Below are 15,875 nucleotides of genomic sequence, written 5' to 3' on the forward strand. Positions count from 1 at the left end.
TTCTTTATATCCCCAAGGGGCAAGAGACAGATGGGTTGATTCATTCACAACAAAACAATGTACCTCTATCCCTTTTGAGGAGGAAGACAAAAGACCTACCTCTTCATTACTAGTGATAACTAAGGACAAGATATCTGTGTTAGACAGGAAGGCACCATCTTTAGTACTAAGCGTTAACAGAGGTCGCAATCCACACATACTGTAATACCTCTGGGCTGCCTCATTACATAGCCAAGCGATGGTCTTATCTGTATCACTGAAATGAAGTCACATAAATAATTAAACAAATGCATTGAAGCCCATGGTACTTCCCTATCCATTATTACACATTTGAAGTCAAATAAACCCTCAATCTAGAATTACTGTATCACTTACAAAAGGATTCCCATGGTGCCCTTTGTTTTGTATGCATCCTAAATTTTATATCACAAGTCATTCAAATTTAAGATGATCAAATACCATAATTTATATGATAAATGTTCAGTTATATTGTTTCTTTTAAATTACCTCCAAGATAAGACTGTTTTCCCAAATAAAAGTTTCCCACTTTGCCAATTACCTAACTGGTAATCAAAGACTATATAAGTGCAGGAATTAGTGTTTCTAATCATAATTAATTAATTGTTTCAGACTTGGTCTTTTTCTTGTTATCCTATATGAGAATAATGATTTTACCTACAAATTTAAGGTACTGTACTGTAATTCCAAATTTCCAAATTAAATAACCAAAGTGCTGTTAGCACTGGTTTTTTTTTTATTCTTGTGAAAATTGTAGCATAAACAAAATTTAAAAGATTACATAATGTAAAATAAGACTATAATAATATATTTACATTTCCCATATTATTTAGAACTGTTTTTCCTAATATGTTTAAATTGAATGTCAATCAATTACCAATTTCTGAAGTAAAAACTGTAATCGATAATTAAATAGTATCCAACTTCACACACATTTACAAATTTTGTTCTGTTTCACCTTTTTCCCAATTTTTTTAAACCTGTCCATCAGTTAATCACATTCAAAAGTATTTCAACAGAGTATTATCCTACACTGTATTTATACTCAAATGGAACTAATTTCGGATAAGAAAATAATTTCTATGATCAATATAATAATATTTTCTAAACTAGATACCTTTTTATCAATCTGAATTGTCCTACCAATTTTATTTGGTTAAAATCACTGCTCTTCACTTCTTGTTTATCAATCATAAAATATTGATGATAAGATGGAGATTTTGACTGACAAATGTATTAAATCTAACATGCTTAACACATTTAATGCTTCTTGTCACATTATCTACATGCTAATTTACTACTAAACATCCAAAAAAGAGTCCCTCAAATCTTCAGTCCATTTGTAGACTAGATCTTAATATTATTTGCAGAAATAATAGAATATTATTGAGATGAATATTTGCCAAAAACATATTGACAGGTTTTAAAAGATGTATTGAATGATATAAAAGGACTATACATTTGGACCAAGGGTCCGAAAATTTTGACGGCCCGTGTCGGACATTTTATCCATTTGTGTCAGTCTTTTACCTGCCTAGATCGATAATAAACTTTAGAAACTCTTTTTGTAGTTATTTAAAGATAAATATTGAAATTTTTATTATTCCATCACATACTCTTGTCTTTAACAAATATCTGAATGAGTCCGGTTTCAACCACACGTGGATGTTCTGACATGTAAACAAAACATTGTGTCTCTTGGGCTTTTTCATCAAGTCGGCAAACAGCCGAAAACTTCTGAGTGATGAAAAAAATATTGATTATTTTAAAAATAAACATGAACATATTAGGCAAAGTTTGACAGCTCTTTCTTTTATACTGAATGATTTTGGGAGGCACAATAGAGAAGCATGTAAATACACAGTAAAAAAAAAAATATAAAAAATAGATCTTTGTAGAAAGATCTTAGTGAAGAAGGGGAACTCTGTTGAAGTTCATATCCCTGTTATCATACAGACCTGATTATACAGTCAACAAACACAGCAGAAATTGGCAAAATTAGAAGTGAATATATGGTAAAAAATGAAATCATAATGGTAAAATTTGGATTTGGAAAAGCGGAATTCCTCTAAAAAATGGAAGAAAATCATCCCTGATTATGGCAATTTGAAACAGATTACTGTGAAAGTACTTTTATTGGTGGGTACCAATTTTTGTGGTTGAGAGGAAAATGGTCCATTCTTAGATTCTTGAATCTGTGAATTTAACAAATCTATCATACAAACGAATGGGAAATTTCCATTTTATTGAAAACCAAATTTCATGGTTTACAAAACCCGTGAAAATTAGTACCCCACGAACAATAATATTTCCACAGTAATACCAATTTCAATACAAATCTAGCTAGGGTTCTGAATGATTTAAAAATCTATCCAGGTAGAAATCTGCCCTACATTATAACCATGTGTCCCACTTTATAAACTCACATCACCTGTGTGATCTTTTAAACAGTCTTTTAAGCTTGAATAGCTGTTTCAAATTGTTATGAGGCATTTTTACCTACCCACTTGGAACTGGAATAAGAAGCAATTTGTCCTTGACCCTGACTTTAACTCTCATCACTGGTCCTACTGGCTCTCTCTGAGTAGCTGTAGATTCTACAAATGGTGTGCTAGTCAATGATGAAACATCTAAGTTTGGTGTGCTTGGATTTACAGCACTGCTTTCTGTAACTTTAATTGTAAAGTTAATTAGGCTTAGCTGCTTAGGTTTTGGTTTAGCCAAAGGTCTAGTTGAAGGCAGAGGACTATTCTGTGAAATAAAGTCAATATCATCATTTACAACAATCTCTTCTTGAATTTCATCAAAATTATCTGGGGCATTACTATCTAAATCATCATCATCATCAATGATAATATTTCTATTCCTTTTAACACTCATATATGAATTTTTTCTCGGAAGAGGGTCATCTCTTTTTTGTCTAGCATGATTTGATGAGAAAACACCATTGACATCTAGGCGCTGTTTTTTACTTGGTTGCTGAATATCATCAATCAGCCAATCATCAATGAACTCCTCAGCATCAATCAATGCAGATCTCTGTTCGGATTGTTTTTGTGTTCTATTGTTACCCTGTGATGACGATGTTTTCTGACTTTTGTGGCTACGCAGACTGTCCATGGCAGATTTATATGCTTCTGTGGCACTCTGGGTAGAATGAATGTCATTGTTGAGAAGGGGATTGGGTAGAAACTCTTCCGAGTCTGACAGATCAAGAGTGTTATTATTGGTGATTAATTCCTGAGCTGTGTCACTGTCAGATTCACTGGATGACATGGTTCGCCTGCCAGAAATATGAAATTGCAATAGTGTTTTTAGAGCTATAAATTCAGAAACAACCTGTTTATTGATACTTTAATCAACGTTAATAAGGTTACTGTGCCTGAATGCAATAATTTAAACTTTAACTAGGATGAATGTTTCTTCTATGTCAATTCATGATAGTACATGTTGGTGAACAGCAGTAGAAATTAATCATTTAATATGAGTAAAAATAGGGCATTAATGAAACATCAGTGATACCTCGACCAATAATAATGAAAAAAGGGGAACTGGCAAAATGTTCAAAATGGAATAGTCAAAAACTTCATTTGGGATTTTGCTGGAAATAAAATTTAACCTGTATTGTATAGTACTAAACAACTGTACAAAGTTTTTGAAAAAAAAGATTTATCCTTTCTCAAGTTATCATCTGCAAACTAACAGATAGATAGAAAGCTATACAGACAGATGGACACACAACTTTACGGAGGGTACAGGTAATACCTCGCCACTTCGTGTGATAGGGTATAAAAACAGTTCAGACAATTGTAATATATATTTGATCTTAAGGTCACAGGTCAAGGTTTTATGAAGATCGATCATCATTGTATATAATATCTGTAACAACTAGAAGATTTACAGAGCCTGATTGCTCACCTAATTGGGTAAGTAACATTCTATTTTTGTAAAAGCAGTCACATTTTTTTAAATAAATATTCCTAACACTTATACATAAGGAACAATCATATCAATTTTAATCAAATTCTGTCCAGTACTTTCTGACAAGAAGTTTTTTTTTAAGTAATATCATTAAAAATAGCGATAAAACATAGAAAAAGGGCAATAACTCCAACATGGCTTATCAGATTTACACAAAACATCTGACCACAAATAGATCTCATTATGCTAAATACTTTTACCCCATCAGATTTTGGCTAAACCTAACAGTATTGGAGATGTATGCAAAAAACTTCTGTCTGACCCCTATTTTCTATTTTTAGTAACGGCGGCCATGTTTTTTCATGGATCAAAAATCCCCACATAAGTTCTATGCAGAATGCCCTAAGAAAAATTCATAACAAGTTTGGTTTTAATTCAGAATCTATTTTGTGCATTTATAATTGCATTTTTGTAATTGCTATGAATAGGAAATAATACTAGTTACCACAAATAAGATTTATATCCTATAAACTGGCAAATTTTTGTGCCATCTAATTTTCAGTTTCTGTCATCTATTTAAGGATGTAGACCTACAGTAAGGGACAGAATTCTGAAATCAGTGAGATGTTTGCATCAAATTCAATTTCACCAAAGCCATTCAAGCTATCCAATGAAACAGAATAAAATCAGTCCAAGTTACTTAGATGCTTACACAAGATTGATGTAAAATAGTGAATACAAACTTTCCAATGATTTGTAAGTGTTGTGTCCCTTACACTAGGTCTACCTCCCTAATTTCATGCAGTTTAATTCTGCAATCATTTACTATTAAAATCATATTATCATGTTCATTGAAAAAAAAATACTCGTAACTGAGCTTAATGTTATGTACTTACAGGACTTATCACAAAAATGACAAAATTAAAACTGCCATGAAAATTCAAAGTACACGTATTCTCAATTACGACAGTTTAGCAAACTTATAACTAATACTCTTATCACCATTTCCATTATGTAATCCATGAATCAGAAGACCTTTCCCATATCATAAATGATTCAATCTATCACTGACATGGATTACATTTCACTTTCAACAGATACACGTGTATTTCATTCATAAACTAGTGTACTAGTATTTGTATACAGAGTCTGACCACAACACTATAAAATGCTTCACTTGGTGCAGCTTGATACTACCAGAGGTAATACCCTGAACAGTTGGGACAAGTATGGACATACCATATATTCTTGAATTTTGATTACAATTGGACATTTGATACAGGATAAGATTTAACCAGAATAAAAGTGGCCCCTTTCTAGCCGTTTATTTCTAAATAGTTCTTGTCGCAACCTTAAAGATCAATCTTGACACTTCCATTAGGACATAGCACGTTGTGGTCTATTTTCAAAAAGATCTATTTACTTACAGTCAACTTATTGTCCTGACTTCAGGAAAATATTTTTTTCTGGCCCAAAATATCCATCACAGAATGAAATTAGTACTATAAAATATAGTGGAACATCTTGAATTTATGTAAATGCTTGTAACAGCCCTAATTATAAACTGGTTGGGGCCATAACCCCTAAAATTGATACCAACTTTCCTTTTGTTGTTTTGAACATTGTTGTAATATATATACTCACCAAAACTTATTGCACTAGAAAACCAAGTGACTACGGACGACAGTACAGACAGTTATTTTTTTTCCAGTCATGTACAAAACCACAAAAAGTTGCACCAAACAATCTACTAATGTAACTGTGTTACTTTTAAAATACTATAAAATTCAGATACTTTTGTGTGTATCGTCATTTTATATTAAAAAAATTCCTTACAAAAAAAAGCTTACTTCTTGTAAAAATTTGCAATGATTTGAGAATGCCAGTTTTATAAAAATCATCAAAACTATAAACTTATAAACACATATTCTTTTGTATATTTGTTTAACTAAAAGGATCAATACCTCAAATCTCTAGATCGACCTGTCTTAGATTTTCTTTTCTTAACTCGCTCAGACAAGGATAAACAAGGAAGGTCACAATCCTGTCCAACTTGTCGGCTCTTCTGACTTGATTCCCTTGGTTTGGTCACATTACTTTTCATATCAGAGCTGTTCATAGTTCTTCCTTGATTCCAATGAAAAAAAAAAATTATGAAGTCACATCTGATGTAAATCTTCCACCTACTGATAACTACTTTTGCAGCATTTTAAAAATGTGTCCGACTAGAAGCTGGCATCTGACATACTTTGAAAGGACTTTTATTCATGGGTTCCAATTTTCATAGTATTATGGGGAAAATAATCAGTTCTTAGATTCTTGAATGCCTGGATTCGACAATATTATATGAGAAATTTCTTTTTCATTGGGCATCAAATTTTGTGGTTTACCAAAACCACACAATCCACGAATATTGGTTCCCCAATACACCACAAGTAACCTAAAATATGAAATCATCCTGCTCAGGAAGCTGAGAAAATTATACAGAAATCTCTTCAATCCATGAAATTGAAAAGAAAATTTAACAGTTGGTGAATGGGAGTGTTATCCAAAAGTCAATCATATTGAAGATTCAGACCAGATTCTAAAGATTTCATATGAATTTTCGACTCAATTTCATATGGTTTCCATGAAAGGAATACATGTTTGGACCCACATCACCATCATACATTTGTACCTACTGATTTGGGAAAAGTTTTGTTCATGGTCAAGGTCAAGTATGCAAAAAAAAAAATAACACTTTTGCTGTGTAAGTCTATTTACCATGTGGTCAATCTTAAAATCTTGTCTGTCTGTCTGTTTATACCTGTCCATATTTCTGTTCACATTTCTCATAAAAGACCTTGCAGGCACAACCAGCATTAAAAAGGCTTTTTTTAAGAAGATATGATGTCTAAAAAAGTTTAAAAAAAGTCGCAGTAAAAATATTTCTTTCTCTAAAATGGGGACAAACTCTGCTTGTGCACATCAGTGCATTTTGATTTTTTATGTTTCATAGGCATGTAAAATCATTGACCGCTTCATTGAAAATGTAGTGCGGTCAATGCTTTTACATGCTGATGAAACATCAAAAATGAAACATTCAATCCCTCACTATAAATTGCAAATACGAAAATTAACGCTAAGTTAGTGAGAAGAAAATTTTACAAAATATGGTTTTAAATGTTTCATTCTTGCTAATCCTTCTGTCTTATTTTTAAATGCTTCTAATCATTAGTTTACCTCCCATTTTAGAAGCTAATAATTTTTCAGTCTGCTGGTATTTTTTCACAAGTTCTTGGTCTAAATTATCACATCTATCTTTCCATGCCCGAAGGCAATCCAGAGCTGTGTTTCCCTGAAAAATAAGCAAAAAATGTATATCAGTAAATTTTAATAGACAGAAATAAGAACTTAAAACAAGTATTGATATAAGCCATGTCCATTACATGACTTATCAACAAGAGGCTCCCAAAAGCCTGAATTACTCACCTGGTTGAATTCTGCCTTGTAAAGGCAATAAATTTAACAAAAAGTTGTCCAACAATTTTGACCCAAGAAGACTTTGGTAGGGTTTCTTTCTGTCTATCATAGTTTTCAAGATATTGGTTGTAAACTGTAAAAAAAAAAACAACTCATTTTTCCCCTTTCAAAGGCAATAGCTCTTACAAGGAGTCATCTGACAACTTTCATCCCTAAAGACAGTTGTAGGCCTTAGATTATGCTGAACACGTTTACCCGATGTCAGAATTTGGCTATACCTAACGGTTTTGGATATATATGCAAAAACTTTTGTCTGACCCCTATATCTATTTTTAGTAAAACTGCCATGTTTTTCAACAGATCAAAAAATGCCCATATCAGTTCTATGCAGGATATCTAAAGGAACATTCATACCAAGATTAGCTTCAATTGGTCGAGTAGTGTCAGAGGAGAACAGTTTTTAAAAAATTGTTAATGCCGACAGACGATGACGACGAGGGACGTGATGGACGAGGAGTGATGGCAATAGCTAAAAATGAATTTATCCTTATATTCAAAAACATATTTCTTTATTTTGAATTGCAGGATAAAACCAGTGCACTGTCAAATATTAAAGGTGAGGGACTTGACAAATGCTCAGCATAGCCTCAAATTTTTCTCCCACCCCTAAGTCCCATACAAATGCAGGTTTATTTTTTTTTAAATGACATTTTTTTAAAAATGACATTTGCTCTTATAGTAAATTACTTTAATCAACAGTTTTTACTACTGACAATCTTGTCTCCTCGACATTTCCCCACAGATCTGTTTCACTACAAGTACTAACCTCATCATCTTTAGCTAGAACATTAGCCCCTCGTTCTATCAACAGATCTATAATTTCCATGTTTCCACAATTGCCAGAGTCAATAAGGGGAGTAACTCCTCCACAGTGCTGACCACCTCGATCATTAACAGCAGCACCATGGTTTAACAAGTAGAGAACAATATCACAGTAGTCATGGTTAGCAGCTTCATGTAAAGGAATCCATCCACAGTGATCTCTTGGGTTGATGGGATGACCCTGTTAAATTGTATAGAGATTCAGGTGAAAATTAGGCCAAAAAAAAAAAATACTGTGAAAATATTATTGTTCCTGGGGAACCTATTTTCTTGTTTTCCTGGGTTGGGCCAACAGTGAAATTTGGTTACCACCAAAAAGAAAATTTCCCATTCATTTATATGATGGAGTTGTAAAATCAACGAATTCAAGAATCTACGAACTGACATTTTCCCCTTAAACAAGAAATTGTGTACTCACAAATAAAAGTACTTCCACAGCATGTGAAGAAACAATGATGTAGCAAAATTTAAGTGGAGTTTATTGCTGTGTTTCTTTCAATTCACTACACTAGCAAACATCTTAAACTTTTAAGCACAATTCTATGAAGGTGAAGAAAAATTTTACTCAACTTTACAAATGTTTACATAATTTGCAAAGGTAGTCATACCTATTATTTTTTGTCTACAGATTTTTCTATTTTTTCTCATGTTTTGGATGAACATAGTTAAGAATTATAACTTTTTTTTTAAATGGGCTTAAATTCAAGACAGTAAACCCTAAAAGTCTGTCAGAGATTTTTTTTACAAGATTTTATAATAATTATATTCAAAATTATTCTTATTTCATGCAAGACTAAAACCAAGTCTATAGTATTTCTTTAGAATTTGTAAAGGGATGCTAATTTGATATTCTTCCATAATCTTTTAAAAACTAGGATCACAATCTCTTTTTTTTAAACTAATTTTTTTTAACTTAAATTCCCATAAAATTTTCTACTGAATAATTATAATTATCTCCCATTAATAAAGTAATTTAACCATATATGGTTTTATATACACTTTACATAAAGATAAAGTTAATGCATCATATCAAGCACTATAAGCTTTTCAAAATACATATTTTTTTATATGAATTTGCAAGATGATCAAAAAGATGCTCAGTGTAAAAAAAGTGACAGAGTGGTTTTTACATTGTTCACATCTAGAAAAAAAAACTAAAGGTGCTTTTTTTTCATTTTTCTCCATTGATATGATGATAAAGCTAGGCCCCTAAAAAAAGTATTAGGGAGGAACTAAGAAACAAGATCATTTTCAGTTTGGGTTTACATATTTCAAAACATTCAGCTGTTTTTTTGTGTTTTTTTGGCTCTTTTACCTGTTCTACGAGTTTTTTAACTTTCTTCAAGTTACCCTCAATACATGCTCTGTGCAGGGGTGTTTCTCCTTTCTCATTCCTCTACAATTCAATAAAAAAAATCTTGTCAAGATATATTGTGGGTGTGTTCAAAAGCAAGGCATCAACAATTGTCAATCCATGGGCTACATATATATACATGTATAATGCTAGAAAATATCAAATTTGTTTCACAAGCTTTAAGAACAGTCGGATCAGGAGGGTTCCCCGAGCTAACCTGACTGTTTCAAAGCAAGTACAAATAAATATATTGATATTTTTGGCAATGTGTGTGTATTTTTTTTTTATCCTGCATTTTCTAAATAAAACATGCAAAATTTGTCAAAAATAGGTTTTTTTCCAGCCATCTTTTAAGCACAGCAATTGGTGAGGGCACCTTTAAACTTGTTTCCTGTTATTGACGTTACTCATAACTGAAAAGGTAACCAGGAGACGACATTATGCAATGGAGAAATAAAGCTTTACATTATTTGTCATTTTTATTTATATAGTAGAAAGCTTAGTTGCAGGATAAAAAATTCCCATGCAAGTAACTTATTATCATATTAGTATAGTCAAAAACAAGCTAATTCTTTAAAGAGTCAACCCCCATCCCCATCACCCAGCAAGACATTTTGCATTTCTAATTCTTATACTGTAGAATAATGATGGAAAAAATGGATTTAACATCTCTTTCTTTGATTTAAAAAAATCAAGGAAAAAACAAGTATTTCCTCATTTATAATACCTAAAAATGTTAAGTTTTGTCTAACATGCAATTTATGTTGCCTGGGTATGAAAAAAAGCATCGAACAATATGAAAAAAAAAAAAAATATCAAATAGCTGTATAATGATGAAAATTCAGTGTTAAAAATGCTGTCAACATGAAGTTGGTGTTCCCTTTGTAAAAAATTGAGCGTAAAGCTGCTTTCTGCCATCTTGTTTCCCTCCTAGTGTTTTTTAGGTGAAGCTTTGGTTGTGTCCTAGGTTTCTAGGTAAAGCTTCAGTTTTCTTATAATTTTTTGTGAACCTTGCGTTTTGTCATAGTTTTAAGGTGAAGTTTTGGTTCTGTTTTAATTTTTTCAGGCAGAGCTCAGACTCTATCCAAGTGTTTTTAAGTGGAGCTCAGGCTCTGTAATAGTGTTTTTAGGTGAGCTCAGGCTCTGTCCTAGTGTATTTAGGTGGAGCTCAGGCTCTGTCCTAGTGTTTTTTAGGTGGAGCTCAGGCTCTGTCCTTGTGTTTTCAAAGTGGAGCTCAGATTCTGTCCTAGTGTATTTAAGTGATCTCAGGCTCTGTCCTAGTATTTTATAGGTGGAGCTCAGGACCTGTACTCATGTTTTAGGTGAAACAATTTTACTTACTGTGGCTCGAGCCTTATTTGTTCTCCTTACTGAACTTTTTGGTTGACATTCCTCATCCCCAGAATCATCTGTAAAGTAGTATAACAGTGCTACTCCCATAAAACATTTCTTTTTATTTTCAAATTATTTGGGTGTATTCAAAAGCAAGGCATCAACAATTGTCAATCCATGGGCTACATATATATACATGTATAATGCTAGAAAATATCAAATTTGTTTGACAAGCTTTAAGAACAGTCGGATCAGGAGGGTTCCCCTGCTTATAGCAAAGAAGTGAAACCATTCAGCTAATTTATAAAACTAACAAATACAGTAACAAGAATAATAGATTAATAATGGGGTAGTCTGTACATTAATTGGGCCACTATATCACAAACTTTAATAGATTTTCTGGTCTTAGAAGGGCTGGGCTTTCCTTTTGACTTTCTTAGCCTTCAAAACTTAATTTCAAAGCAATCTGAAGCTATATATCAATGTTCCAATTAAAATGGGTTCCCAAATCGTAATAATAATAAATCTTACTACTATTTGGATTTACATTATACCCTGATGCATTTATTGTTTTTCATCACATCCGTTCTTTTTTTCATTGGAAATATTTCCAGTGGTAAAAAACAACATGTTGAGAAATAATTTGGAGAATATACACTCTTCTCATTGAAAGTTTGTTTATCTAAAAGTCAGACAGAAGTTAATAGAACTTGAACAAACTATGCTCTTGTCTCTCTATAACAGTCAAAGAGAGGTTATTTGAAATTGAACAAGCTACACTTTTCTAATTGAAAGTGTTTCTCACTAAAAGTCAGAAAGAGATGTTAATTGACATGCTTAGAAGGGACCCATTCAAAGGATGCCATGTGTCAAATCTTCCACAAGAATGAACATGATCCATCAACACTGATACAATGACTTCTTAAGATGGCCCATCAAATCAAGAATGATCAATTCCACTCTGATTCTACTTTACAATGCAATTGATAGGCCTTTACACATATTAATTTCTTTTTGACCCATTGTTGCTGAAATTAATGGTTCATTAATAATTCACCTATGACATCAGGGCCTGGTTTCATATAGTCTCAAACTGAGATTTTCCTCAAATCCTTCCTCAAGTCAATTTTAATTAAAATTAAGGTTTTTTAATGAAACCAGAACCAGGATTCAAAATTGATCATTGCTCAGCAAATATCTCCCCTATAATTCCATAACCTGTTTTCCCTCCCTCTTTAGTAAGAAGACTCCCTCTTTTTGGGTCAATCTCCCTCTTTGAGAGAAAGTCTTCTACATGGGAGACACAAATACTCCCCCAAAATCTCCTTCTTAGCAGAAATATTGCATAAATATGATCTAAATGGCTTACTAAATTGATATAATATATGTTTATGTACCATAATAATTTTATAAAAACAATAAACAAATAATTAATCTTTCTGTTGTACCAATTACTCAAATTTTGATTAGAAAAACTTAGTATTAACATGATTATCATAGATTTTTGTATTTGGATTTCTAGCAAAATTATCTTTTTTTGACCTCCCTCTTTGAGCATTCAAAAGGTTAACAGGTATGTAATTCCTTACCTGATTCTGATAATTCAGATATACTCAGTTCGTTGTTATCGTCTGATCTCTGACTATCCCTTTCCTCGTCAGACAGATCATCATCACTGTCCACATTCATTTTTGTCTTTATTGCCTGTAACTTCCCTTCTGTCTGTGACTGATGTGTTTTCTGCTTATAATATTTCTGTACCTCAACTAAAGACTTCAACACATGCACCTTTAACCAACAAGAGAATGTACAGCAATGTAATTCCTAAAGCAGGTGCATTTTTCAATTGGCTCAATTAAAAATTCTAACATATCTAGCATAAATAAGCTCCATTTTAGACTTCCTTAGCTTAGTTTAGGCAGACATGGGTTTACAGAGCACCAAAAAACACAGAAACTGCCATTAATGGAAGTAAATATACGGTAAAAAAGAACCGTAACGGTAAATTCCAGATTTGAAAAAGCAGAATTCTGGTTTAAGGCAGAAGAAAATCAGGTCTGATTGTGGTATTATTAAATTCTAGGCATATACTATAAGATATTTTAAGAGTTGCCCTTCTTTATGATCAAATATAATACTAAAGAAATTAAATTACCTACTCATTCAATATTTAAAACTGCAAAGAAACAGAATTTTGTGATGTTATTCTCAATAAATAATGTTACAGCTCGTAAATGGTCAATGTTAATTATCATTGTGTCAACACAACCATAATTGAAGTAACCTAAATTTCCACAAAATTGCACATAAAGGTAAGTTCTAAATACCTGTAATTTAGCATGACCAGCCTTTTTAGCACATTCAAATGCTTTTAAATAAGACTTGCTGACATCACTGTAACTTTGACCATCTAGTTCTTGGCATTCAGCAATATTAAGCCATGTTCGACAAATCTGCATGAAAAATTCTTAATTACAATATAGGGCTGATATCATGGTTTTTTGGGAAGCAATGTTTTGTATTCATCAAAAGTTCATGCATTTTTTGATACATTATTTAAGGTCCTATGATTTATGCATTTTAGGACAAAAAAGTTTTGTTCAATCAAACAGACCCTGCAATGAACCAGCCTGACAAGCTACAGTATGTAAAACAGATTTTTAATGTGCTAACACACTAAAGCAGTAGACATGTCCCCCCACTCTAACACTTAAATTATACTCAGAGTTACTAGTCCTAACTCTAACTTTTGAATCAAGGTAAAACTTGAGATTTTCAAGCAGGTAGACCAGACCACATACATGTATCTGTTAAATACTCTATATATATGTATTCAACTAAAATTCTACGAAAAGTTTGGTAGCCCAGATCAAAATCTGGTAGCTATGGGATATTTTGCGATTGTTAATTTTTACCCCTGTGTATGCAGCATACTCAGAAACAGAGAGTATGAAAAAAATCATTGAGTCTTCAGTATGACCTGGTCAGGGAACGAACCCACAACCTTCTGTACTTGACCCCTGAGGTAGACTATTCAATACATGAAACGAGAAAATGTGTTAATGAGATGTTGATGTCATTTTGCCTATCATTAAAATGGCAACCCAAGTATAAATTATGGTGAACTTTTGTATAACGTTCTTGATAATGTGACTCTGTATCAATACTGACGTTTATCTAAAACAGCCAGACAGACAAAAACGACACAAAGGCTTATGATTGTATGATATACATACATATATGTCAGTCACTGAGACGCAACAGGCCCCACCACCACAAAACTTTAAATATTACTCAAGTCTGAGAAAATTCTAGATAGTCGTAACATCATAAATTTCAAAGACTTTGATTGGATTTGCCATGGAAGTTGTCATTCTCAGACTTTCGTATTTTTTAAGTTTTGCTGTGCTGGGGTCACACTAACCACTTCTAACATTTCCATTGCTTTACATGTTTAAAAAAGTAATTTAAGTTTTTTACTGTGAATTCCCAGGACAAATGACATCTTAAAGTTGCATAACATTGCGAAGCTTGGAAAATAAGGCTTTCAAAATTATTATGCTAATGGCATGATGATTGTAGAAATTCTTCACAAACTTACTTGAATAAATAATAGGGTCTGTTATTCTCGTTCTATTTTCATTTTCGTTACCAGAATTTCTGATGTAGTACGTAATGAAATCTGAAGACCGGTCTGCATTTTATTGCTTATTTCTGGGATCTAGAAACACTGTATTACAATGCAAAATCTTCTATTTTTTGCTTTTACTTAATGCATTTATTATGTCGAAATAGATATTTGTCATTTTTATTAGTATTTTACATGAAAATATGTTTTGTTGTTATATTCTAACCCATTGCTCTGAAAATGACAAATCTCTATGCATTTGAATGGTAGATTAGGACCCATTCTTGTGAAACCACAGAGTCACATGACAAGACTTACAAACCCTATCCTGAAAATCCTCATTTTAACCTTTTCTGCTCACTGACAACATGGAGGCAAATTACTCATACATGTAAACAATATGCATACACTTTTGTAGTAAATTACAAATATGATTTTAAAGTACACATTCTCAGTTTATTTATAACTACTCTTGATCAGAATACACACAAATAATGCACTTACAATGCATAGATCTAGGTTCAATGTGTTTTTTAGTGAGACCTAGGACCTGGAGGATTATCTCCCTCTGTGGTATGTAACCAAAGTAAAAAAAATTGTGTAACCTTTTTTTTTAAGGTGAAAAATCATGTTAAATATAAATATAGTTCCTTCTAACTATAAATACAAGACAAGCTCTTTTTCAATTTATAAATTTAATGTGTTCATTCAGAATACATGAAATATACAAGTACCAGAAACAATTACACACTCTTCTTCATATTTTTATTAAGTTCTGTAGCAAAATATAATTTAGTAACAGAACATGATTAGCTTTTAGCATGAAATCTTTGACCAATTCATAGCAAAGTCTTGCTTATATCTGTTTTTTGTCAGTAACATCCTTACAGGCATTTCAAAATAAAAACTAGAAAAAAGGCTGTTAGCAATGCTCACTGAATTGATACCCCACTTCCCAATTGAAAACATGCACCTTTTGACTTCCAAATTGATATGAATTCAGCAGTTCTTCAGCTAAGAATCATGCAAAATGTGATTCATGGTTGGAAAGCCTACATATCTTTTTTTTTTTTTATTTATGTTGAAAACACACTAAACTAAACAGAAATTAACATGTGGTTTTTTATATAGCCCATGTGCATGAGAGTTATAAATTATATAAAATGTACTGGAGAATTCAAAATAAAGGGAGGTAACTCTGCAAATGACACTAAAATACAGTAGAGACCATTGGATTTTCAATGTGAATTATCTCTTTAGAGCAGACTGATTGGAATG

At 32.2% G+C, this 15,875-nt stretch overlaps 1 protein-coding gene across 1 annotated transcript in view; it reads right to left on the reverse strand.

Moving 5' to 3' along the window:
- Window positions 1-15,875, reverse strand: part of LOC148617785 (tonsoku-like protein) — a 48,325-nt gene that overhangs the window by 19,553 nt on the left and 12,897 nt on the right. The window contains exons 9-17 of the mRNA XM_088585342.1: window positions 13,297-13,422; window positions 12,559-12,757; window positions 10,979-11,046; window positions 9,599-9,679; window positions 8,228-8,464; window positions 7,162-7,276; window positions 5,904-6,066; window positions 2,522-3,301; window positions 96-256 (exon numbers count right to left, since the gene is read on the reverse strand). Of these exons, the coding sequence (XP_088441468.1) occupies window positions 96-256; window positions 2,522-3,301; window positions 5,904-6,066; window positions 7,162-7,276; window positions 8,228-8,464; window positions 9,599-9,679; window positions 10,979-11,046; window positions 12,559-12,757; window positions 13,297-13,422 (1,930 nt within the window). The remainder of the gene's footprint in view (window positions 1-95; window positions 257-2,521; window positions 3,302-5,903; window positions 6,067-7,161; window positions 7,277-8,227; window positions 8,465-9,598; window positions 9,680-10,978; window positions 11,047-12,558; window positions 12,758-13,296; window positions 13,423-15,875) is intronic.

Source organism: Perna viridis, chromosome 5, assembly GCF_037379345.1.
Source record: "Perna viridis isolate PV_CMFRI_1.1 ecotype Kerala chromosome 5, ASM3737934v1, whole genome shotgun sequence".
NCBI classification, from domain to species: Eukaryota; Metazoa; Mollusca; class Bivalvia; order Mytilida; family Mytilidae; genus Perna; species Perna viridis.